The 27,285-nt window shown below is 44.0% G+C and overlaps 1 protein-coding gene across 2 annotated transcripts in view; it reads left to right on the top strand.

Moving 5' to 3' along the window:
- wasf3b (WASP family member 3b) overlaps positions 1-27,285 on the top strand; it is a 108,867-nt gene that overhangs the window by 59,521 nt on the left and 22,061 nt on the right. The window contains exons 2-8 of one of the 2 annotated variants that reach the window (XM_034169172.1): positions 5,459-5,627; positions 16,757-16,891; positions 17,116-17,269; positions 20,089-20,206; positions 20,959-21,140; positions 21,239-21,505; positions 21,918-22,222. In XM_034169172.1, the coding sequence (XP_034025063.1) occupies positions 5,495-5,627; positions 16,757-16,891; positions 17,116-17,269; positions 20,089-20,206; positions 20,959-21,140; positions 21,239-21,505; positions 21,918-22,222 (1,294 nt within the window). In that variant the 5' untranslated portion in view covers positions 5,459-5,494. Of the gene's footprint in view, positions 1-5,458; positions 5,628-16,756; positions 16,892-17,115; positions 17,270-20,088; positions 20,207-20,958; positions 21,141-21,238; positions 21,506-21,917; positions 22,223-27,285 lie in introns of those variants that run through there. The other variant, XM_034169178.1, reaches the window with a different exon arrangement.

Here is a 27,285-nt window from a genome sequence, read left to right as displayed (position 1 = left end):
ATCAGTTACTTTTAAATTAAATATTGTTTCCTTTTTGAATACAGTTAATGTACTGTACATTAGTACTAGTGTAACACGTTATTATTAAATGTTAAAACCATTCACAGAAGGAGTAAATAATATCGTCTTACCTGTCCGTTTCAGTGAGATCATCTTTAAACTTATCCACCTTCACGAAATGACATTTGAACAAAATTTAATTCCTTCTGTCTTCACTGAAAAAAGTCCATTTGTCACACAGGAATTTGGTGCCAGGTTACAGCGAAAGCTGTAATCCATTATTGTGGCTGATAGATCAAGTCTTTGCTCTTAACGAACCGCTTTGCACTGCAAATTAAAAGACTCCCAGAGTTCCTCATCTGCTCATAACGTCACACATGACAAAATTATCCCATGATCCACAAAAAAATCTGAAAATGCTCAGTTTTGCCTTCGTGTTGAGTGGAGAGGCCGCGGACACCGTGCAAGTGCACGCTTGTCAATATAAGTGTTTCCACCTGCCAATCAAAAAGATTCTGCCAGCGAGAATAACCAATCTCACACCGAAAACATGGTGCAGCTCCGACCTGAACCACTCGGAAATGGGGCTGTCAGTAGCATGTGAAAATCCATAAATTAATCCATAGATTAATGAGGCTATTAAGACAATGGTTCTTGTTCTGATGTAACTTCCTCCTTCTGATTCCAATGTTGTGACTGGGCCAGAAGTTCCTGGTTTTTAGTGGCAGGCGGTCCAAAATCCGAATATTTATCACTTCAGTAAATGTGCATCAGGAAAGGATAAATTTCAAACTGTTGTTTAATTTTAGTCTCAAATATTCAATAAAACATGACATAACGTGTCACCTACACTTTAAGTGAGTGATCTGAAACTGCTGACGTAAAGAGAAGAAATGCCAATATCTGAAATGCCAATACCAGAAACAAGGACCAAATCCAGAGTGTTACAGTTACAGTGGGTCAATCCCTGAATGCACTGATGAAATTATGATTTTCCAATACTAACCTATAATTCAGTGCTTCAGTGTTTGAAAACTCTGTACTACATTTATAAAATATAATAAACTCACTGTTAATTTTCTTCTTATTTGCTTGAAATGAGCATGACTGCTAATTTTATTTATCTCTGGAGTCAGACTATCACCAAAGACATAAGGAAAAGCTCAAAGTAGTGATGCCACCACAATTACTCGTACAAGGAACACTTTAAGTGTGACCCAACTTGGCTTTAAATGCACACTCAAAGTAATTGAACCCTCTTACGAAGTTTCCACCTCTCATTTATTTCAAACAAAAAAGGCAGTTTAATATTGTGTTTCTTATTTCCACTGAGATGAAAATTTGTGATTGTGAATCATAATTTTTCGGTATATAATTTGCATTTCAGATGTCACAGGACCTCTCAAATTAGTGAAAAAAAAACTTGGCTCATGCTCTGATTGTGCCTTGATTCTTATGTGTCTATCACCTACAGTAGTGTTCAGAATAATAGTAGTGCTATGTGACTAAAAAGATTAAGCCAGGTTTTGAGTATATTTCTTATTGTTACATGGGAAGCAAGGTCCCAGTAGATTCTCACAAATCCAACAAGACCAAGCATTCATGATATGTACACTCTTAAGGGTATGAAATTGGGCTATTAGTAAAAAAAAAGTAGAAAAGGGGGTGTTCACAATAATAGTAGCATCTGCTTTTGACGCTACAAACTCAAAACTATTATGTTCAAACTGCTTTTTTAGCAATCCTGTGAATCACTAAACTAGTATTTAGCTGTATAACCACAGTTTTTCATGATTTCTTCACATGTGCGAGGCATTAATTTTGTTGGTTTGGAACCAAGATTTTGCTCATTTACTAGTGTGCTTGGGGTCATTGTCTTGTTGAAACACCCATTTCAAGGGCATGTACTCTTCAGCATAAGGCAACATGACCTCTTCAAGTAAGTTTTGACATATGTAAACTGATCCATGATACCTGGTATGCGATATATAGGCCCAACACCATACGAGGTCTGTTAAAAAACTATCCGACCTTTTTATTTTTTGCAAAAAATACATGGATTTGAATCATGTGCGCTTGCATCAGCCAAGCTTGAACCTTCCTGCGCATGCGTGAGTTTTTTCACGCCTGTCAGTTGCGTCATTCGCCTGTGGGCAGGCTTTGAGTGAGCACTGGTCTACCCCCCTCGTCGGATTTTCATTGTCAGGGAAATGGCTGAGCGATTGGAGCAGCGCTGAATCAAATTTTTCCAGAAACTGTGAGAAACAGCCAGGTGGAAACCATTCGGAAGATTCAGACGGCTTTCGGTGAAGATACTCTGGGCGTCACACAGATTAAGGATCATTACAACCGGATTAAAGACGGCCCACAGCGGTGCAGGGCGCGCCGCGCTCCGAGCGGCCATCGACAGGATGAAACGACCAGATCATTTTCAAAGTGAAGGCTGTGTTGATCCGGGACGTCGTCTGACTACCAGAGAAATTGCAGAAGAGTTGGTCATCAGCACTTTTGCGGCACATTCCACTGTTACAGGAGATTTTGTAATGAAAGATGTGCGGAGGAATTCGTGAGTCTCACAGGACAAGTTGTGACATGCCCAGCTGTTACACAATTTCTCGGATACTCACTCGACCTAAAAGCCACCGAAAGCCGTTTGAATCTTCCGAATGGTTTCCAACACGGACATGCTTTTTGTTGTGTGCCATGAGCGGTTCTGTCCCGACGCGCAAATTCAATTGAGTGGCCTGTGGCGGAATTTAACGAGCGCATGCACTCAGTAAATGCATCGGAGGCAGTGAGAGCTAGGCGTCGGGGACGAACGTCGCCCGCTGTCGATGCCGCCGCTGATCTGAGCATGCAGAGCTGTATCTCGTATTCATTGCAGCTTACTTTTGGATGTTGAAACCAGGATGTGTATAACAGTAACATTACTAACAGATAAAATCAATTTCAATGCAGGATTGGACTGAAGGCGCGAGCACATCATCTTCTCCCCGACGTCATGGAAATGATTGGGATGTACAAACTGTTTTCGCAGAGGGCTAAATTTTAGCTGCAAATTTGTCATTTTTAAACGAAGATTTCTCCGCTGAATTACAAATTTGGGCTTACAGATTTACTTTACTGCATTCACAAGGGTCTTATAAATACATATCAGCTATTTCTTTCTGAAATCTGACCACATTTATTTCAATGCAGGTCTACTTTAATGAGCCATTCACTAGCCCAAACATATGTTAATGCAGCATGCAGTCCCCAGTCTGCATAGACAAACAGGCTGTGTGGGGTTAGGGTTACCTGATGTATGTGGGCATAAGCAGACACATCTTCAAGTCAAGAAGACAAACATCACAATGGCAGCAAGACAGTCAAGTAAGAAATACACTCCTCTGGAAGCCTTAGCTCTTTTGCAAGCACTCTCAGATGTGGACTCAGGGAGTAGTGATGAAGATTCCTTCGTTGGTGAATCAGAGTTCTTCCCCTCTGATTCCTCCTCTGATGAGGACATGCCAGCACCAACAGGTTCACAGCCGAAACAGCCTCTTCGCATGAGACTTGCACATAAGCGGACTATAAGACTAATAATTGTTACAGAGGACGATGAAGAGAAGCCTTCATCTGTGAAAGTCTTCCCAAGTCAGAAAAGGCAAACAGCATGCTGAAGACAAACCACGATGCCAAAAACGCAGGCGCACTGGAGAAAAGTCTTCTTCATCCCAGAAGCGCAAGCGCACTGAACAGAAGTCCCAGAAAAGAGAAGAGAAGGCCCAGAAAAGCAAGGACACAAGCAAAAACTCCAAGGTATTTATTTAAATTTTGCTTTTATATTGTAGCATTGTCTGTGTTCATGTCTTTCTGTTTATGGTTTTATTTATAGTATATGCTCCTAAATGCAAAACAGTTCTTCCCTTTTGGGCAATAGAGGTTTCATCTTAACTCATGTTATCTTTAGGCAGGACCTTGTGAGACAGCGAGAGATGGAATTGTTTGGGTTCAGCGACAGATTGAGGACTTCAGCACCGTTTAGCCAACGCAGACAACCCAGACATCAGTCAGCAATGCAGGACCGACGGAGACTGCAAGACGCAAAGTGACTTTTTGCTTGCAAAGCTTCCTTTGTCTGTTTGACATCAGCATGCTGAGGACCATCACAGACTGCACAGTACATAAAGCCCGCAAAACAAACCCTGACTGGAGCACAAGTGTCTACGAGCTGATGGCATTCATCGCTGTTTTATTCTTCAGGGGAGCGATTGGCAGAACCGGTACCATGCGTGACTGCTGGTCAAAATGCAAATGACTTTAGTTTTGTGTCATGTCTGTGATCTGCTTTTTTTCTACAAAATTAAACAACTGAATGAACATCCTCCGAGGCCGGTGATTCCATAATTTTTGCCAGGGGTTGTACACACACACACACACAGCTGACTGTTAATTGCAGCACCACGCGTGCGCCACGCACACTGCGCACTCGTGTGCACGTGAGGAACACAGTGCTCTGGTCCCATGTTTCCCATCCAGACATTTGGAGATTAGTCTTCAGCGCCTTTTATGGCCATCTGACAGCAGTCTGTGTCATCTACAATACACTGGATGTGATCTGACAGGTGCGGACGAGGCAGTCTGTCTGTGCTCCGACACTGCTGGCTACGCCTGTTTTCCTCCTGACTGCATTAGATTATGGCAATATTTGCCGTGTCAGGCATTGTTCCGGCAAATTCTTGCTATGTGTGACTGGGGCTTTAGTATTTGAGAAGTCAAAGATTCAAACTACTGTAAAAAGTAATTGCATTTCTGTTAAATGTGTTAATATTTGGAATAATTGCCCTGATAACATAAAATTATCTAGTACATTAGTCGACTTTAAAAGGCTCAATAAGAACAATACTATAAGTAATACTATAAGGCTCTATAAGTCATTGTTGCTGTTTGTGGGGATTGTGCACTGTGTTTGTCTGGCTGTGTTTTCTTTTTTATTTGATTAATTTATACTGTCTGTGCTGGTATTTGCTGTTGGAAGTTTGTGTATATGTGTATGTATACGGGGTGGACAATTATAAGCTTTGCTTCTGCCCACACCCTTTCGGTCACACATGTTCACTGTTGAATTGTCTTGTTTATCAGTTTTTTGTTATTGTTGAGTCTGTGTGCCAAATAAATTCATTAATTCATTCATGTGTACATGAATTACAACCTGCCTGAGTGTTGATCAGCCTTCAACATGTGTCTGGTTGTGGCGATTCATACAAAATAGTCACTATAACAGACCATACCATTATCTCATATCAAGTTATATCCTGACTAGATATGAGACAATGATCCAGTTTTCAAGCGAGAGAAAAAGCATACATTGACTACATGGATATTACCAGACTGGGGACTACCGGTGGTCTATCTTTGTACACTGTCCCTTGTAGTTTGTCACTTATCATATATATTATTGTGTTTTTCTGCACAGTGTATGTGCCAGTGCACACCAGCGTGAGCCCTCACCATGCCGCTGGTGAAAAGGAACATCGATCCCCGGCACCTCTGCCAAAGGGCGCTCCCCGAGGGTATTGGTAGCGAGTTGGAGTGTGTGATGAACAATACGCTGTCTGCCATCATCCGCCAGCTAAGCAGCTTGAGTGAGTCACACACAACAACACTAACGTCCATATGGAATGTTAGTCCGGAATCCTCAGGGTGTAAACTTTACTATAAATGCTTTTCAGGCTGTGTAGTAGAACAACATCACATGCTTTCGTCATTAATCCCAAACAGTGATTGATTTATGAGTTGTCATGGTTACAAGGCCTTGTTGGGAAAGTGTAGTGACACGGACCCACAACAGGGGGCGTAAATGAACGGACAATGAAAGAGTCGAATATGAACACTTTACTGTTGTGAATGAGCACAACCACAATACAGAGGAATGTGAAATTTTGCAAACAGTCAATCACAAGGGTGACGTGTGGGCAGGCTCGAGGATAGAAGACGTCTGTCCTGAGAAGAACCGGAACCACACGATTTCCTCCGCCACCGAACCCGGAGAATACTGGAGCCGCCAAGTCCCGAGTCCCCAGGTGGCCACCGTCTCCGAATGTCGGATCTGGTACTGCTGGCAAGGAGCAGAAACAATAAGATGTGGGTGTGTGCACACCCAGTAACAACAATGGTGGAGATTCCACCTCCACCTCTCATCCACACTCGTGCAGCTCCTGTCACACAGCACTTATCTGGTGGGGTGTAAAGCGAAGCTGTCGCCGGTCACGCCAATCTCCAGATAATGCACTCCACAGGAAAAACAGCTGCAAAAACGAGTTTACTAAACACAGGTAGTTATACGGCTGAGATTATTACCTTCACAGGTCGATGATATCTCGGCAATTAGGTGGAGATGACGTGTTTACTAAACACAGGTAATTATACGGCTGAGATTATTACCTTCACAGGTCGATGATATCTCGGCAATGAGGTGGAGATGACGTCTGGGTTTTATGGAGTGAGATGATGTAGTGTAGATGGGTGACAGCTGTCAAGAGATAATGAGTGACAGCTGTCACCCCCGGCTGTGTCCGTGGCAGCAGCGCCCTCTCGTGCCTGAAGCCCGCACTTCAGGCAGGGCGCCCTCTGGTGGTGGGCCAGCAGTACCTCCTCTTCTGGCGGCCCACACAACAGGCCTGGGGTCACTGGGTTTGTTGTTGGCTTAGGAATGGCCTTGTGAATATGGAGGGTTGAAACTAAATCCTTTTACATGGCTCTGTGAAAATCATCTCTGTAAATGTATTAGACAAAATCATTGCAATGAAAATGACATTTGTCTTTTCCAATCTTCTGCACCCTGGGCCTTGTTATAAACCTGCACAATCTATTATCATTTATCAGATGTCCTTCACTCATTTATCTCCAGTTTCTCCTATTTTTCTGCGAATGCTCATCTGTCCTGGTCTTGCGTGATTTTATCGTAGATTGAGCAGTTGAATCTAAAAGACTTGTGTGTGTGTTTTTTTCTGTGATCCTTACGCAGTTTTTGATTTTACCCTTCCACTACTTGGCTCAGTTATAGCCATTCTCTCCCTTTTCCTCACTCTCTTTCTCTGTCTCATTGTGTCGAGTTCCTGCAGAGGGAGTGGGTCTTTCAGCAGCAGCTGTTGGGTTAAATATAAATACACACACACACACACACACACACACACACACACACACAGACAGACAGACGTTTGTAGAGGCACATCCACAGACCACATTCAGTTTGTGTGTACAGGGGTGAACCATCAGAATCCTCAGTAGAAGTTGGACTTGATTGGCTCAGCGGGATTCTTCCTTCCTCTAAGTAGTTTTCCTGTAGCCCATCCTGTCAGTGTGTGGGACAGAAATAGTCATTAGAATTTTATTGTCATATACACAGAAAAAAGTTTAACTGTATAATGAAAATTTTACTTTCACATCTCCTGCAATAATAAAAATAGAATAAAAATAATACAAGCAATAAAAGTAGCATAATAATAGTATTTATTATTATGTTAACAACAATAACTATAATGATGCAGCAGTGTAGAATAAAGTGTTAATATAGTGTTAATAAAGTGTTACTATACTGCATCCAAAACTCACTTGTTTTGGATGCAGTATGAGTTGTTCACAAGCCTGAGTGGTTGTGGGTAAAAACTGTTCAGATTAGTTGTCCAGGAAGTCACACTTCTATAACACTTGCCTGAGGATAGTATTGTAGTAGTGTAGTTTACCACCTTTCCACGCATTATGCTTTAAAGATTGGCAGTTGTGACTGGTAACCGGGCAGTTCAAATGGCAGGGTAAATCAGTGTGGGTGGGGAATGTTTAAACCACCTCTCCAGTGGCTATAATGGAGAAAATCAGTGACCGACAGATCAAATTGGTTGTACTGGGAAGCTTCAAAATGACTGTGAACACAGTGTACTTAAAGTAGACCTGCATTGAAATAAATGCAGTCAGATCTTTGGACCAAAAAATGACTTATATTTACACATAAGATCCTTCTGAATGTAGTAAAGTAAATCTGCAAGCCCAGATCTGTCATTCAACAGAGCCTGAAATGTGGAAGTTTTCAACTTGAAACGGCGAGACGCTGCCACCTCGAAGCGCAGATCGCCATCAGGCGCCGTGGGCCGTCCTTACGGCGACACTACCAGACCAAAATCTCTCATCAGCCATTAAAATTTTTACCGAAAACCAGCTGAATTTATCGAATGGTGTCCACTCAGTTGTGCCTTACAGTTTTGAAAAAATTTTGATCAAACAAAGCAGCAGTCTCTGAGCCATTCCTAAACAATGAAAAAAACGAGGAGAGGGTGGGCGACTCCTCACTCAAAGACTGCCCACAGGCGAATGACGTAACCGACAGGCATGAAAAAACTCTCGCATGCCCACGAGGGTTCAAGCATGTCTGATGTAATCACACGTGATTCAAATCCATATGGTTTTTGAAAAAAATAATAAGGTCGGATACTTTTCTAATAGACCTCGTATATATATATATATATATATATATAAATTTAAAATACAGCAGTGTTCACCAACCCTGTTCTTGAAGAGCCCCTGGCCTGCAAGTTTTACCGACTCAAGTTACACCTTATTTTTTATAAGTGGTGTCTTCCAGCTCTTGATTGGATGAGCACACCTGATATATATATCGTGCGCATGCGTGAGTTTTTCCACACCTGTCGGTTGCGTCATTCGCCTGTGAGCAGACTTTGAGTGAGGAGTGGTCCAGCTCCCTCGGGGGATTTTCATTGTCAGGAAATGGCGGAATGATTTGGGCTTTTTTTCCATCAGAATTTTTTCAGAAACTGTTAGAGACTGGCAGCTGGAAACCATTAGAAAAATTTATCTGGCTTTCGGTGAAAATGTTACGGGCTTGGTAGAGAATAAGGAGTGTTACTGTCGCTTTAAGGACGGCCCCCAGCGGCTGTGGGGCGCGCCGCGTTCCGAAGCCGCCATCGGCAGGCTGAACGACAATTTCATTTCTAAATGGATGGCTGTCTGGATCCGTGACCATCGTGTGCCATTTCTCTGGTTATCACAAGAGCTGGACATCAACCATTTTCCGGCAGATTTCACTTTTAACAAGAGATTTTGTCATGGAAAGCCGAGCGGAAGCTTTGCGCATTACGATGGATTCGCTACTAGAGCGAGACAAAACCACCTCCATTTGGGTCTCACAGGACGGCTTTGAGATGACGTTCAGACAGCTGTCGGTGTTTTTTCCATCAAGTGATTATCCGAGAAATTGTGGATGTGCCTGGACATGCCAGAACATGTCCTGTCACGACGCGCGAAGCCTCCGCTCCTCTTTCCATGACAAAAACTCCTGTAACAGTGGAATGTGCTGTTCATTTCCAAACCGGACGCTGTGTTTTATCCGGGACGTCATCTGACTAGCACAGGAATTGTGAAAAGACGTGGACATCAGCACTTTTTCGGCACATTGAGACAGACTTGTGGAGGAATTCCGCGCGTTGCGGCAGTGCCGCATGGCGCACAGCAACGCCGTGATGAAGCCTCACGGGACATAACCTTGCTTGCTCGGTCCATACTGTCTGTCATGATTTTGGCCTGAACAGGGCGTGGAGCTCTTTTTCCCCCTCTTTCTGTTGTTCTTTTCAGCTTTGATTTATTAGTATTTATTTTCATCATGATTTATTCTGTTATGTTTTACTTATTTAATCTCCTCTCAGTCACCTCACCAGTGCCAGTTTGTTGTCTCCATGCACTTACCAGCTTTCTCTACAGTCCTGATTTACCTTGCCGTGTTTATTTGATCCTGCTTTGTGTTTTTGACCGCGCCCTTTGCTCCATCCCTGATGTCCATGTTTGCTCGTGCCACTGAACCCTGCCTGACCATGACTGTGTGTATGCCTACCCTTACCAAAAAATAGTACTGATAAGTTGTTGTTGTTGGCAGTTTCCTTGCTTGCGAGGATAGTGGGAAGGCCTTTTTTTTTTTTTTTTTTTTTTTTTTTTAGTTTATTTTCTACAAGCCCTCTGGTGGCTGAAAAGTCCGATGCGGGATGCACAAGACCTGTTACACTTGGGGCAGATGAACACTTGAGTAGGCTGGGCTTGTGCTGCTGCCCGCTCTTTCTGTCTTTGACGCTTCTGGCATGAGGCCTCACTTCTTTCTGCCTCAAACTTCAGGCTGGCGGATTTGATGCTGGAACGCCAGCTGAGTCTATCTGTAGCTAGATGCTGCCATGACTGATGCTGAATGCCTGCAAGGGAGAGCTGTTTCTTCAGCTGGTCCTTATAGCGCTTTTTGGGGGCCCCTTGGTTTCGTCTCCCTTCCTTGAGCTCGCCAAAGAGAATTAATTTCGGCATGCGTGTATCATCCATCCTGGCTATGTGACCTGCCCAACGACGCTGTTGTTTGAGTATAATAGACTCCATGCTGGGCAATTTGGCTCTGGTAAGGATGTCCTCATTTGACACGTAGTCCTGCCACTTGATCCCGAAGATGTTTCGGAGACAACGCTGATGAAAGCGTTACAGTAATCTGATCTGCTGGTGATACAGAACCCAGGTGTCAGCTCCATACAGGAGGGTAGGGACCACAATGGCTCTGTAGACCTGCACTTTTGTGGAAAGGCGCAGTGCATGATTCTGCCAGACTTTCTTAGAGGGTCGACCAAAAGAACTGCTGGCCTTGGCAAGGCGACTGTCTAGGTCCTTGGCAACAGATGCGTCGTTTGAGATAACACTACCGAGATACGTGAAGTGCTCTACTGCATTCAGGCTGGTACCCTCTATGTTGATTTGGGGTGGGAAATATGCTGTATGGGGGACCGGTTGATATAGCACTTCTGTCTTTCTCAGGTTGATGGTGAGGCCGAAGGCTCTTGCTGCTTCAGCAAAACAGTTGACAATGTGCTGCAAGGCTTGCTTCGTATGGGCGACGAGGGCGCAGTCGTCTGCGAAGAGCAGCTCCATGATTAGCTGTTCTGTGATCTTAGTGTGGGACAGAAGGCGCCGCAAGTTAAACAGACTTCCGTCGGTTCTGAAGTGGATATAGATGCCGTCTGTCAAGTCTTCTTTGGTCTCACGAAGCATCATGCTGAAGAAGATGGAGAACAGAGTGGGCGTGAGGATGCAACCTTGTTTGACGCCATTTGAGATGGGGAAGCTGTCGGACAGAGTCCCGTTGTACTTCACTTGTCCCATCTGGCCTTCATGCAGCTGGCGGATGATGGTGAGGAGCTTTGGAGGGCAGCCAAGGCGTGCAAGAATCTTCCACAAACCCTCACCGTGTCAAAAGCCTTGGTTAGGTATGTGAAGGCTGCATAAAGGGCCATGTTCTGTTCTCTGCATTTCTCCTGGATCTGTCTCAGGACGAAGATCATGTCGGTGGTTCCCCTGTTGGCCCGAAATCCGCACTGACTCTCTGGAGTATTTTCATGCGCTATGGTAGGGGTAAACCTGTTGAGCAGCACTGAGCCAAAATCTTACCTGCTATTGAGAGGAGAGTGATGCCCCGGTAATTAGAACAGTCGGACTTGTCGCCCTTGTTCTTGTACAGGGAGACAATGACCGCATCCTGAAGGTCATGTGGAACCATTCCCTTTTCCCAGCAACTGGAGAAGAGAATCTGAAGCTTGTCGAGGACTACCTCACCTCCATTTTGGTGCACCTCTGCTGGGATGCCATCTATGCCGGGAGACTTCCCTGGATTCAGCTGCGTGGTGGTCTTCAAGTGTTGGGGGGTCATCAAGTTCCCATTTCACCTCCACCTGGGGAATCTTCTCGATTGATGACTCTTGCACAGTGCGCTTGTCACTGAAGAGGTTTTCAAAGTGTTCTGACCAATGCTGCATAATGGTTTCCTTGTCCGTCAGAAGGGTGGAGCCGTCTGAGGAGCGCAGGGGTGCTTGCACTTGATGTGCTGGCCCATGGATGGTCTTAAGGGCTTCATAAAAGGAGCGCATGTCTCCGGCATCGGCATGTTGTTGTGTCTTCTCCGCAAAAGCTAGCCACCAGTCGTTCTGCAGTATGCGGAGCTTGCTTTGCAGTGTGGAGCAGGCATTTCTGTAAGCTGTCTTGGCAGAGTGGTCATCAGATTTAGCTAAAAGAGTCTTGTGGCATGCACGTTTCTTTTCTAGTAGTTCCTGGATCTGTGCATCAGACTCATCAAACCAGTCTTTATTTTTCCTGGCTGAGAAGCCCACTACTTCTGCTGCCGTCTCCTGAAGGATGGTCTTTAATCTCATCCACTGTTGTTCAGGGTCGTCAGGCAGACCTTCTTCTTCTCCACCCAGTCTCTCCTCTAGTTTGGCCTGGAACTCCATTTTTGTGTCTATGTCTTGCAGCTTGTGGACTTGTAGCTTCTTAAACTGTGGGCCTTTCTTCTTAGGAGGGGGCTTGAAAGTGAAAGCAATCTTGGAACGGACCAAGCGATGATCCGTATAGCAATCCGTGCTAAGCATCATCCTGGTATGTAGTACGTTTCTTCTATCATGCTGTCGCATCAGAACGTAGTCCAGAAGGTGCCAGTGTTTGGAGCGTGGGTGTCTCCAGGTTGCTTTGAATCTCTCTTTCTGTTGGAACAGGCTGTTGGTGATCGTCAAGTCATGTGCAGAGCAGAACTCCAGCAGCAGGCGGCCATTGTCGTTACAGTTGCCTATGCCATGTTTCCCTAGCACGTCCTTCCATACATCAGAGTCGCGGCCCACTCTGGCGTTGAAATCTCCCATGATGAGGAGCTTGTCCTGGGTGTTGACGCACTGTAGAAGGTTGTGCAGATCGCTATAGAAAGCCTCCTTAACTCCGATGTCGGCCTGCATGGTTGGGGCATACACACTAACAATAGTGGCAAAATCCTTGTTGATGGGGAGCCAGAGTGACATGAGACGGTCAGAATGTCCAACTGGCAAACTGTGTAACCTATGTGCTATGGTGCTCTTAATCATGAACCCAACCCCTGAGAGTCGACGATCTTCTTTAGCCTTCCCTGACCAGAACAGTGTGTAGCCTGTGCCTTCCTCGGTGAGTGACCCTTGGTCTGCAAAGCGCACCTCGCTGAGTGCAGCAATGTCTATGTCAAGCCTTGCTAGCTCTTTGGCGACTAAGGCTGAGCGTCTTCGAGGATGATCACTATTGTCTTTACATTGTGCGTACATTCCAGCACGCAATTTTCAGGTTCTTTGTTTTTCTTTTCGCACCGCGTGTAGTGATGCCCGTTGGCAGTGGTGAGCCAACCGGGTCTGGTGAGACAAGCCATGTTTAGACCACCTTTTCTAGGTCTGTCTCCATGTGGAGCAAGCAGGGCTAGCCCTAAACAGGGCTGCTTGGTCACCCAGGGCCCTGCCGGATGATGCTGTTGTCTCGGGTTAGCAATCAAACGACCATAGCTCCTGAGCCGCCTGCATGCAGGATCGAGACTGCAGCTCCCAGTGCCATCATGCACCTGCTGTTTTCGCCTCTTCCCATCGCTGCAGGGCTGTCCTTCCCGCCTGCGCTCGTTGCTTAAAGTGGGGATCAGCTCGCGCACACCAATTCCACTCTTTAGGTAAGGTGGCACTCCACAGTGGCACAGACAAGCTGAGACGGCTGTGGCGACCACCAGGCTGTAGGTTTTACATCAGAGTGACCTTCTCCTAGCCTCTGGCTAAAGAACCTTCCTTGGAGGCACGGGGGCAGTAACCCAGGCTGGGGGTTTAACATCAGGGTTTTCCTTCCCCTAGGTGGACCGCCTTAAGAGGGCTAATGAGTCAAATCTACCCACTGCTATAACCCAGTCAGCTGGGAGGCTCGTGGTGGCGGGAGCGCCTAGATCCCGTATAGGTCATGGACCTACCACTGCCATACTTGAATAAACAATATCATCAACAATATCTGTGTTGTAAAACAACAAAAACACAAAGCCAACCTAATCAAAACCAAAGTGAGTGCAGCTCCAGGAAAACCTACCTGAAACAATCTAAAACTGACTGAAAATAAATTTGACTCAATCTAAACCGAAAACAATTCATCTAGCGCAATGTAATTATAGCTTGTAAGCTAACAAACGGAATATCAAATCAAATGTATTTATTTATTTATATAGCGCCAAGTCACAACAGTCGCCCCAAGGCGCTTTATATTGTAAGGCAAGAGCCATACAACAATTACAGAAAAACCCCAGCGGTCAAAATCACCCCCCTGTGAGCTAGCACTTGGCGACAGTGGGAAGGAAAAACTCCCTTTTAACAGGAAGAAACCTCCAGCAGAACCAGGCTCAGGGAGGGGCAGTCTTCTGCTGGGACTGGTTGGGGCTGAGGGAATATAAAGCTAACCAAATCTAAATGCACTTAAAACAATCACAGTCGAAACCTTTATCACTATGAAAACAGATAAGTGTGTATAAAGCTAACTGAATCTGAAAGTAACTGAAAAACAGGTAACTGAACATAAATTAATGCAAAGATATGCAAATTGTTAAATGAATATAAAGCTAGCAATCTAAAATGTACTTATAATCACACTATCTGAATCTAAAAATGTATCACTATTTATCACTATGAACATAATTTCATGCAAAGCAATAGCTAAATGGATATAAAGCTAACAAAGTAAAATTGACGTAAAATAACACTATCAATCAATCAATCAATTTTATTTATATAGTGCCAAATCACAACAAACAGTTGCCCCAAGGCGCTTTATATTGTAAGGCAAGGCCATACAATAATTATCTATCTGAATCACTATCTGAATCTAAAAATGTATTTATTACTATGAAAAGAGTTAAGTGTATATAAAGCTAACTGAAAAACAGCTAACTGAACATATATTCATGCAAAGGTATGTGACTAGCTAAATGAATATAAAGCTAGCAATCTAAAATTTACTTAAAATAACACTATATGAATCTAAAAATGTATTTATCACTATGAAAACAGTTAAATGTATATAAAGCTAACTGAAAAACAGCTAACTGAACATATAAATTCATGCAAAGCTATGCAAATAGCTAAATGAATATAAAGATAGCAATCTAAAATTTACTTAAAATAACACTATCTGAATCTAAAAATGTATTTATCGCTATGAAAACAGTTAAATGTATATTAAGCTAACTGAAAAACAGCTAACTGAACATATAAATTCATGCAAAGCTATGCAAAGAGAGAGTTAGAGAAGTAGAAAAAAATCATACTTAACATCATACTTAAATCAACTCTATCAAAGTGTAAAATTCAATTCAATTTCAATTTATTTTCATTTATATAGTGCCAAATCACAACAGAGTTGCCTCAAAGCGCTTCACACAGGTAAGGTCTAACCTTACCAATCTTAAAGTAAGAAGTTAGAAAAAACATTCACCCCATAAAGTTGCCATGGAGGGAAAAACTGATAAGTATATAAAAAGTAAACTGGAAGTATACTTGAAACATACTTGCATGTACTACTTTTTGGTAAGGGTAGCCCTATTTGTACCTCTGCTCCGCTGAAAACCTGTGCACCGAACCAAAGCCTGTAATAAAGACAATGACTTCATTTACACCAAAGCCTGATCTGGGAGTCTGCATTGCGGGTCCAGCCCGCCATGGTTGCCGGGTAGCCGCCCAGCCTGACATGTCAGCACCTCAGTCTGATATTTTCCCGTACAGACCTTGCGTGCAGTTAATAATCCTTTAATCTTAAATTTTGAGATGTTTTTTGATACTTTTTACTACAGGCACATGAACACATCAAAAGCACCCGGTGAGAGCAGTAAACATTGTTCACAAATTGTGTACAAACTGGGTTGGCACGGTTACCTCACAGTAAGAAGGTCCTGGGTCTGCTTCCCACCTGGTCCTTTCTATGTGGAGTTTGGATGTTCTTCCCATGTTTGTGTGGTTTACTTCCGGGTGCTCTGGCTTCCTCACATTTCTAAAGACATGCCGGTTAAGTTAATTGGAGGCTTTAAATTGACTGTTGGTATCCGTGCGAGTGTGAATGTGTTTGTCTGTCTATATTTGGCCCTGCGATAGACTGGCGGCCTGTCCAGGATGCAATCCGCCTCTTGCCCTATGACTTTTAGGATAGGCTCCAGCCCCCCTTGACCCTTGATTACAGTAAGTGGGTATACAAAATGGATGAATGAAAGAAATTGCGGTCAAAATAGTAAATGCTATCATCTTATAAGTCTTCAAATTAAAAGGGGATATAATGAAGATTAACTGATTAAAATTCTGTAATCTTGACACGTCATATCAATACAGAAAGGAAGTTTGTTTTGCTTATTTAATATACCCCACACCTGTCTGCCTCATGGACATGTCTGGGGTTGTTGCAGGGAATAGTCTTATCATCACTTACATCATGGTAATTAGAAGCAGGGGCTGCTTTTACCTTAACCTATATTTGGTTGATGTTACGCGTAGCTTAAAATTAGCTTTTTTGTGAGTTTTGTTTATTTCCAATTCCTGTGTCTGGAGGCCAACAATGCCACCGCTGATTGTTATCACCAATAATAGAGATAAATTTAAACTGCTTGTAAACATGTGTCCATGGAGTAGGATTTATCATCGAAAATAAAGCTGGTTCTTGTGTTTATGAGGAGGAATGTTGTTATACAGAGTTGTATGAGATGCTGTTTCCTGCAGAGACTCTAGTTTCACATTGTGTCACATTACCATCATATTGATTGGCCCTCAGTCTCTGAGGGGAATTACATGGCTCCAGATAATGGTTACAAGTCTCCTTCTCATAAGCCATGATCTTTTTTTGTTTCTCCAATTTCCCATCCTTGTCTTTCTCCCATCCTCTTCATCTGCAGGTAAACATGCAGAGGATATATTTGGTGAGCTGTTTAATGAGGCCAATGCCTTCTACCTGCGTGCCAACTCTCTGCAGGACCGCATTGACCGACTGGCTGTAAAGGTCACCCAACTCGACTCCACTGTAGAGGAAGGTGGGTCACAGGTTAGAGGTCAAAGGAGAGTGAACAATAAAGTTGTTTTTGAAGTGGCATGCTTTAAAAATTAAGCTTGTTTTTTCTGTATTCGTTATATAAAGTTGGGAACATTTCTTAAGATGATACTGTTACTTTTTTTGTCATTTCTATTTTTCTGTCACATCGCCTTCATTCTTGTAGATTAATAAGATATTTTTTGGGGGGGGGTGGGGTGTTCTCAGTTTCTCTACAAGATATCAATATGAGGAAAGCTTTCAAGAGCTCTACCACTCAAGACCAGCAGGTGGTGTCCAAGAGCAGCGTGCCCATCCCAGTGAAGGACATGTTCAATCTGAGTGACAAACCACCGCCTCTCAACATCCTGTCACCTTACAGGTTTGTCTTGTTGTTACAGTTTGGACTCACTTTTTCAATTTCGACTATCTGCAGCTTTATTACTGTAATTGTTAATTTGCAAATGTTTCTTACTGTCATGTTACTAAATGAATACTGAACAATTTACCATGTGAAAAAATTTTAGTCTTCAGCATTTTTTTCAGGCATAGATTAAGTAGCATTACGTGTGTTACATTCAGATGATTTAAAGAAATGACAAAATTTTGAAAACAGTGAAAGTTCTGTGAAGTATGCAACTGGTATTTTCTGGAGTTCTCAATAATTGTACTGTATGATATCACTACTATTTGGAAAAAAACACTTTTAAACATTTGTTTTTGGATTTGAAATGTTCATCAACAATTAACATGCCCTTTTGGTGACTTTTGCACAATTTATTTTCAAATTGCTTTGCGCGTGATTTCCAGTCAACCTGTATACGCCTTCATAGAGATTAATTCGGGAACCATTCTAAATTTTAGTGGAAGACTTGCTGTTGTAAGGAATCCTAGACATGATAGGAAAGAAACTATTTTCAGATTTATACAGTAAAACTTGCATATAATGGATTCAGGTGGACCAGCGAATTTTGTCCGTTATAATCAAAATCCGTTATATGTATAAAATGGACAAAATATATTATTTGTATAAAACAGACAAAATCCGTTATATTTATGTAACAGATTAGCCAGGAGGCGCTGAGCGATCTACAGGGAAGTTACATGGAAGTACTTTGCCGCTGCTCATGGGAAAGGTGTCGCTGATGGCTTTGGTGGGGCAGCCAAGTCAAATGTCACCAGAAAGGTGATGAGCAAGGGTCCCAATGCCACCAATGTGCAGTCTGCCAAAGATTTTAGTGATGTAGCCCAGAAATGTATACCTGAGGTAAAGGTTATGCACATTCCCTAGTCTGAAATATCTGAGTTCTTTGAGGGAAAATCCATGGTCTGGTGTTCTGGGTGCCCCTGGTATCAGCAAGGTTCATGCTATTAGGTGTACAGATGGTTCAGTATTCAGCTTGTTTCAGACAGACACAGTAAATATTTTGTCAGTAACAAAAACAGGTGAAGGACAGAAGACCTTCTTAAAGAAGATGTTACAGGTCTGTGAGAGCCAGAAATCTTACTTGTTTGTGGGTGACCAAATACTTATTTTCCACCATAATTTACAAATAAATTCTTCAAAAATCCTACAATGTGATTTTCTAGATTTTTTTTTTCTAATTTTGTCTCTCACATTTGAAGTGTACCTATGTTGAAAATTACAGACCTCTCTCATCTTTCTAAGTAGGAGAACTTGCACAATCAGGGGCTGAATAAATACTTTTTGGCCCCACTGTAAGTATCATGAAATTGTGTAAGTCAAGCAGAAAATACCACTGAATACTATCCCAGATGCTCCAGATGGTTTTTGTCTGGATGATTTGGATATCCCAAAAAAAATTATTTCACAGACAAAGGAAACACTTTATATTTTTAGATCCAGGACCACTTTCTGTGGAATGGGCCATGTGCAAAGCATGGGAACCCGATGTTGGTCAGAGAAAACATACTGAGCTTGACCATTCACACAATGCTAATCTAAGCCTCATAGCAGTCACTACACTTGGCATAGCTTCCAGTATTTTGTGGTAATTTGATGTGGTTTTTGTGTTGTCCATATCTTTTTTTCGCCTGTTGCTTCCACTGGCACACTTTGTGTGCACACAAACCCTTGCCAGAAAATCCCTCACTTCTGAGTTTGCTCTTTGAACAGTAATGTGCCAGATGCTGGCACACTTGTCTTAAAACATGCCTGTGACTAATTACATGAGTAAGCACAACCAATTTGCATACTATGCACTACTCCGCACTCAGATTTTGCACCATGTAAATAGCTGGAGATGGGTGCAACCAAACGCATTTGAGCTATGGTCTGTAGACTGTGTACCATCGATTGTCAAAATTGGGAACTTAAGGTTATGTAGGAATCTCTATGTCCATCTGTTCACGAGTCTTTTAAACACAACTCCTCCTGTGCATGAAAAATAAATAAATTTATGCAGTCTGACATCACTAAAAGAAGCCAGCTGGACTTTTTTGTAGTTGTTGTTTTTTAATGCAACATATTTATTAATTGTGCCCCTTTGTCGACTGCCAACATGATCCAGATAAGTCGCAGAAAATGAATTCGTTCATCAATTGTTTCAAAACATTTACTACCACCAATATATAAATTATACATGCAAGCCACTAGTATGGCAAATGACATGCTCACAGAGCTCTAGTTATTCATACTGGAGGCTCTGTACATTTATCAGGTCTTAATTTCATATTCAAATTCTAAGTTTTCAAGTGGGCTGTTAGGTGGTAGCTGCTTTTACCCAGTGTGCTGTTCACGCCGTCATGTATGCTACATAGTATTTAGCATGAATCTCCTCAACCTCACTTCATGGTACATTTTGCTTACTTTCTTACATTTTTTCATTCTGTCAACCCATTTATGCTGCCTCCAAGATTTAAAAAAAAGAAGAAGTAAAAATCTGACATAGTTTCCTTCTTCATCTTCATTTGCCATATGATAGGTGTCAACCTGACAGCTTCATCAGTGAAATCACCAGGTGGAGTTGGTGGTTACAAAGAAACCTACACCCTCTTTGCCCTTTCTGGAGTCAGGTTGCCACCTATGCCATATTTATAGTTTCAGTTCACTTTCTACAGAAAAATCTAAATGTGCAGTCACTCTTTCTGTCTTCTCATTCTCCCAACATCTGTTTTACACACATGCATTTACACATTTTTCTACATACTTTATGAGATCCTTCATGTCCGTCTCTGTAGGGATGACCACAAAGAAGCACTCAAATTCTATACTGACCCCTCCTACTTCTTTGACCTGTGGAAGGAAAAGATGCTGCAGGACACAGAGGACAAGAGGAAAGAGAAAAGGAAGCAGAAGGTAAGGCTGTGTCCACCAGAATGTCACTCACCAGGAAAAGCCTCAACATACAACTACATATTGTAAAGTTTTGCTGGACTTAATGAATTTCCTTTAATACCTCTGTGCCAGCTGCACATCAGCAGTGGGTCTCTGGTTAGAGAGATAAGCATCCCTATTAACAAGTCAACACGTAGGGCAAGACTTTGAATGGCTGCACTGAAAAAAGAGAATGTTTGAACCAACTTTAAAAAGTGTTACAATTTGTAAAAACCTGAATGAATTAAGTTGTTTGAACTTAAGTTTGTAAGTTAGTTTATTTAACTTTCAAACTTAAGTTCAAACTACTTAATTCATTCAGGTTTTTACAAATTGTAACACTTTTTTAAGTTGGTTCAAACATTCTCTTTTTTCAGTGTGTAACATTCCTGGCTCTGACATCAGGGGAATCCAAGATGGCAGCAGTCTGTCCTTGAGCAAGCTGATGAGGCTGTCCACCATGATGAGGTGGTCCGCAGTACAAAAACCAGTTACTACAATTCTTTAGCCACATACAAAGCCTTAAAAAATCCATCTTAGTGAGATTAATCTTTAAAAACATATGATGAAGAATATTTAATGTTTACAACAAAATTAATCAATTGTGCTTTCTCTCTCATCCACTCTCTCTCTCTCTCTCTCTCTCTCTCTCTCTCTCTCTCTCTCTCTCTCTCTCTCTCACTCACTCACTCACTCACTCACTCACTCTCTCTCACACACACACACACACACAGGAGCAAAGGCGATGTGTTGATGGAACATTACAGAGGGAGGTGAAGAAGGTCCGAAAGGCAAGGAACCGTCGGCAGGAGTGGAATATGATGGCACTGGATAAGGAGCTGAGGCCGGACCATCGGCACACCATACACCTAGACAGAGGAGCTTCTTCTGAGGGTTCCATGTCACCAGAGAACAGGTAACTGAATGCATTCGGTTCACACTCTCCTGTTGAAGAAATGTGCAGTTTTAGTCTGTGATTCTGTGATCTTACTTCCTCTTCTCTTCTTCTATCAGGGGTCATGGTGCAGATCAGCACCACTACCCCAGCTCCATGAACAATGCTGGTCACGCCCACACCTACTCTGGCCCACCACCCAGCGCCCTGGCTGCACAGATGACGGCAGGCCATGCCACACGTGGAAGTGACCATGACAGCAGGAGTAGAATGATGGCCTATCAAGGTGGTACGCTGAGCCGGTCTCACCACCAAGTCTCACTCCCTCCTCCCCCTGCTGAGGCTGTGAACGGGGGATCTGGATCCCTTCCACCATTGGAGTACAGGTAAACACGTTCCTGTACAGCTGATGTGGATCTAGCACAAGTTTTATGTTTGATGCCCTTCCTGGTGCAACTCTACATTGCATGGAGAATAGTCAGGGGTGGCCTTGAACCGGGAACCTTCTGCAGTGGGTTATTTCATGTTTTGGTAGTTGTGTTGTGCTTGTGCACTCCAGTATTGTGTCTGTACATAAGTGGTACAAGAAATAAATCTTAATTACAGACATGAAGGGGCTAAGAAAAAATTCTTATGAGTGTTTATCTTATACTGCCCCCTAGTGTTCCATTGTCATGCTTTACTCTCATTCCATGGTTACTGTACCCATATTAGCACTACTATGACAACTCGGTGTGTGTTTTCATCATTTCCATGTTCATTAATTCGTTTTATTATCAACAAAATGTGTTTTTGCAGTGTGGATGGCTATGTGAATACTGGCCCATCTGCCCCTCCACCAGCCCCTCTCATTCCTTCAGCTCAGACCGCCTTTGCATCACCTCCTGGAGGCCCACTGTCTCCTGGGCTACAAGGTGGAGGCTATGCTCCTTCTCAAACACTCGTATCTGGAGCACAAGCAGCTCCTCCTCCTCCTGGTCCTCCACCACCACCCCTTCCCGCTGGAACCTCCCACATCACAACACACAAGATGTCCTCTGCACCCGTTGAGAACACAGTGGTCAGTGATGCCCGCAGTGATCTGCTGGCTGCTATACGGATGGGTAAGAGCTGCAGTGTCATAATGTCAAAGCTGTACATGTTAGAAAAATCAGGCCAGGTTTTAGAGAGACATGTTATCATTTTGGTTACATTTTAAGTAAAAAATATTTTAAGGTTACTGTAATTTGTCTGTCTATTTATTAATTAATTTATTTTACATGCCTACAAATGAGGACAAAGGACAAAATTATTAGCCCCTCCCCCCTTCCATGAAATATATCGTTTTCTGCAAAGAAAAAAAAAATCCAAGTGCTTATTTAACAGAGCAAAGAATTTTCAACACAGCATTTCTAAACATCCTAGTTTTATTTTGGATGCTTACATTTTTTTTTTTTTTTTACTTTGCACACAGAAATAGAATTATTTCACATAAACTAAAAACTACCAGGGTCAAAATTATTAGCCCCTCTGATGCTAACAGTCATTTGTGTATCATTTTTGTTAGATAACAGCCTGCAGTCATTTCTTGTAGTTTTCAACAAGTCACAGACATGCCTCCTGAAGAATCCCATCCCATTCTTCTTTGGTGGATCTCTCAAGCTCCTCTAGATTTGATGGTCTTCTGGCATGGATTTTGGTTTTTAGTTCACCCCACAGGTTTTCAATGGGATTCAAGTCGAGGCTTTGTGCAGGCCAGTCAGTAACATTGACTTTGGTCTTTTGGAGATAATTGTTCACCAAAAACAACATATGTTTTGGGTCTTGTCGTGCTGGTAGACAAGTCGACGGCACAGACCCAGTTTTGCTGCTGACTGCTTGAGGTTTTCTTTCAAAATTTTCGGATATCCTTCTTTCTTCATGATTCTTTCCACCTTGAGGAGATTTCCAGTTTCAGAAGCACTGAAACATCCCCACAGAATAATAATCCCAATGCCGCGTTTCACTGTGGGGACGATGTTCTTTGGGTTCTCCAAACATAAGCAATGTCTCGGTGACTAAAGAGCTCTATTTTAATCTCATTTGACCAAAGGAGATGCTTCCAGTATGCATAACCTTTCTCCAGGTTGTCCTTAGCATACGGTGCATCCAGAAAGTATTCACAGCGCTTCACTTTTTCCACATTTTATGTTGTAGCCTTATTACCCGCTAATGATAATATGAAAAGCGTTTTTGTTGTTTTTTAGGTTATTGCAAATTTATTAAAAATTACAAAAAACAAAGAAATCATATGTAGTAGATAAGTATTCAGAGTCTTTGCTGTGAAGCTCACAGTTGACCTCAGGTGCATCCTGTTTCCACTGATCATCTTTGAGATGTTCTACAGTTTAATTGGAGTCCACCTGGGGTAAATTCAGCTGATTGGACATGATTTGTAAAGGCACACACCTGTCCTCAGTTACAGCAGCTCAGTTAACATCACCATTAGCCTCTGTACCTGCAGCAGCTTCAGCTTCTCCATCTCCAGAACCATTTATCTGCCACCCCGAACCATATGCTGGAGCAGTAGACAAATGTGCTGCCTTTTTACTCCAGTGTTCTTTAGGATTTTCCCAGCGCCTGTCAATGTATTCTTCCAATGCCGATAAAATAGCTTACCTGGTAAATCTGCTTAGGGGCAAAGCCCTGGATTGGGCCACAGCCTTATGGGAGCAGCAGTCGCCAGTTCTTGCCTCTTATCAAACATTTAAACGGGAATTCCGGATGGTGTTCGAACACCCGATGCGAGAGCAAGCGACCTCCCAGCGGTTATTATCCATCAGGCAGGACGCCTGTAGTGCGGCAGCTTATTCCATCGAATTCCGTATTCTTGCTGCGGAGTCCGGCTGGAATGCGGCTGCACTTTGGAGCGTATTTGTAAACGGCCTGTCTGAGACGCTTAAGGATGAACTGGCAGTCCGTGATCCACCCACTTCCCTGGATCAACTTGTTTCTCTGGTGATTAAGATTGACAAAAGGTTGAGGGAAAGACGGCGGGAGAGAAGCCGAAGAGTCGAGCGCGCGTCTTCCTCTCATTTCCTTCCGGGTGCGGACCCCATTCCTTCTTCTTCACACCCCACTGGGAGCACATTCCCCATGCCTGCAGCGCCCCCTGCTGAGGAGCCAATGCAGCTTGGCAAGGCTCGATTAACTCCAGAGGAGCGTGCTTGGCGGCTGTCGACCGGGGAGTGTTTATACTGCGGCACCCGGGGGCACATAATTCGTGAATGTCCAGTTTGGCCAAAAGACAACGCTTGCCAATAGACCCCGGGCTATTGGTGAGCCGTACTCAATTCACGGGTGAACGTTCCTCATGCATTCAAGTCCCAGCCACTCTCTTTTCAGATAATATGTCTTTTCAACTCCAGGCTCTTGTTGATTCCGGCGCAAAATGCTAATTTTTTAGATCCTAGTATTATAGCCCAGGCTCACATTCCGGTGGTTGAACTTCACACTCCCATCCAGGTTTCCGGGCTAGATGGCACTCCTCTTCCTTCGATCACTCACCAAACAGTACCTGTCATGCTCTTAGTTTCTGGGAATCACTGGGAAACTCTTCAGTTTTTTGTTTACCATTCCTCTCCTTCCGTGGTGTTGGGGCATCCTTGGCTAAACCTTCACAATCCCGTGATAGACTGGCTGACCGGAACGATCTCCTGGTGGGGTGAGGCTTGCTACCTCCGTTGTCTCCGTTCCTCCATTCCAGTCGCCAAGGGGTCTAAGGACACCACTTCCGTAATGATAGATCTCTCCAACGTTCCTGAGCAATATCATGATCTCAAAGACGCATTCAGTAAACATCACGCACTTTCCCTACCACCTCATCGACCGTACGACTGCTTCCTTGATTTGCTTCCGGGCGCTTCTTTTCCCTCCAGCCGGCTTTATAATCTGTCGTGCCCGGAGAGAGAATCAACGGAGCAGTATATTCAAGACTCCTTGGCAGCCGGTCTCATCCATCCTTCCTCATCACCCTTAGGGGCAGGGGTTTTTTTTGTGGGGAAGAAGGATGGGTCTTTACGCCCCTGCATTGATTACCGCGGATTGAATGCCATTACCGTCCGTAACAGGTATCCTCTTCCACTGCTTGATTCAGCATTTGATTCGCTGCAGGGGGCGTCCATTTACACCAAACTACACCTTAGAAACGCTTACCACATCATCCGCATTAAGGAGGGGGACAAGTGGAAGACTTCGTTCAATACCCCACTGGGCCATTTTGAATATCTCGTGATGCCGTTTGGTCTCACTAATGCTCCCGCCGTCTTTCAAGCTCTCATTAATGATGTACTACGTGACTTCCTCAATCGGTTTGTATTCGTGTACCTAGATGATATCCTAATATTTTCCAGAAACTTCCAAGAACACACCCAACATGTCCGTTTGGTCCTTAATAGACTTCTTGAGAACCGTTTGTTTGTTAAGGCGGAGAAGTGCGCTTTCCACCAGCCCTCCGTCTCCTTCTTAGGTTTTTGAACATAATCAAATCAAGCCTGACCCAGCTAAAATCACCGCAGTTTCCGAATGGCCCACTCCCTCCAATGTCAAACAGCTTCAGCAATTCCTTGGATTCGCCAACTTCTGCCGTAGATTTATCCGTAATTTTAGTCATAGCTGACCCTCTCCATCAGCTCACATCCTCTAAAACTTGTTTTCTCTGGTCCCCTGGAGCCAATCAGGCCTTTAACACTTTCAAACATCGTTTTACCACCACCCCTGTCCTGGTCCAGCCCGATCTGGATTGTCAGTTCATTGTGGAGGTCGATGCCTCCGACATCGGGATCGGGGCCGTCCTCTCCCAGCGGGCTAAGGGCGATGGGCAGCTCCACCCTTGTGCCTTTTTTTTCTCGGCGTCTGTTTCCCGCCGAGCGCAATTATGACGTGGGTAACCGGGAACTCCTGGTAGTGAAGGAAGCACTGGAGGAGTGGAGACACTGGTTAGAAGGTACGTGCATTCCCTTCATTGTATGGACAGATCACAAGAACCTAGCTTACATACAAACTGCCAAAAGGTTAAATTCCAGGCAGGCCAGGTGGTCTTTGTTTTTTGGACGGTTTAATTTTTCTCTCACTTTCTCTCACAGACCCGGCTCTAAGAACACCAAACCTGATGCCCTCTCTCGGCAATACACCCCCCTCGACAGCAAAACCACCTCTGACCACATTCTCCCTGACCAGGTGGTAGTTGGGGCCCTGACGTGGGACAGAGAAAGGGTTGTCAGGGAGGCACAGGTTCACCATCTGGATCCTGGGGGAGGTCCCCCTGGACGTCTTTTTGTTCCACCATCTGCGCGTTCAGCTGTTCTCCAGTTCATTCACACGGCCAAATTTGCTTGCCACCCGGGCATCCAGCGGACCCTCCAGCTCCTTCAGCAGCACTACTGGTTGCCCTCCATCCAGGTGGATGTGCGAGCGTATGTGAACACCTGTCCCACCTGTGCCAGAAGCAAGGCTCTCCATTTGCCCCCCTCAGGTCTTCTTCGTCCGCTCCCAGTCCCTGGACGTCCTTGGTCGCACATCTGCCTGGACTTTGTAACCGGCCTGCCCGCCTCCCACGGACACACTGCCATCCTCACCATCCTTGACCGGTTTTCTAAGTCTGCTCATTTCGTGGCCCTGCCTAAGCTTCCCTCTGCCCAGGAGACCGCTGACCTCCTAGTCCACCATGTCTTCCGGCTGCATGGCATCCCTCAAGACATCGTGTCGGACCGAGGTCCCCAGTTCACTTCACAGGTGTGGAAGACTTTTTGTTCAGCATTAGGGGCCTCGGTCAGCCTCTTGTCCGGGTTCCATCCCCAGACCAATGGCCAAACGGAACGGGCCAACCAGGAGCTCGAGGCCGCCCTCCTGTGCATTACTTCCTCCCATCCATCCTCCTGGAGCACCCACTTACTACTACCAGGACGTGCCTCTCAGGGGTGAAACCCGGAAGCTGGCGCCCCAGTTCCTGGGTCCTTTCACGGTGGAAAGGATTATTAATCCTGTGGCTGTCAGATTAAGTTGCCACGGTCCCTCTGGATCCATCCGGTGTTTCATGTGTCTCGGCTCAAGCCCGTGCAGGTCAGTGCCTTGTGCCCTCCGGTCAGTCACCCTCCTACCGCCCGGGTGCTGGGTGGTCTTCCGGCCTGGACCGTCCGTCGGATCCTGG

The sequence above is a fragment of the Thalassophryne amazonica genome, chromosome 1, assembly GCF_902500255.1.
Source record: "Thalassophryne amazonica chromosome 1, fThaAma1.1, whole genome shotgun sequence".
NCBI classification, from domain to species: domain Eukaryota; kingdom Metazoa; phylum Chordata; class Actinopteri; order Batrachoidiformes; family Batrachoididae; genus Thalassophryne; species Thalassophryne amazonica.
Note: the sequence above shows the minus strand (reverse complement) of the source record. Positions and strands in the feature narration are given on the sequence as shown.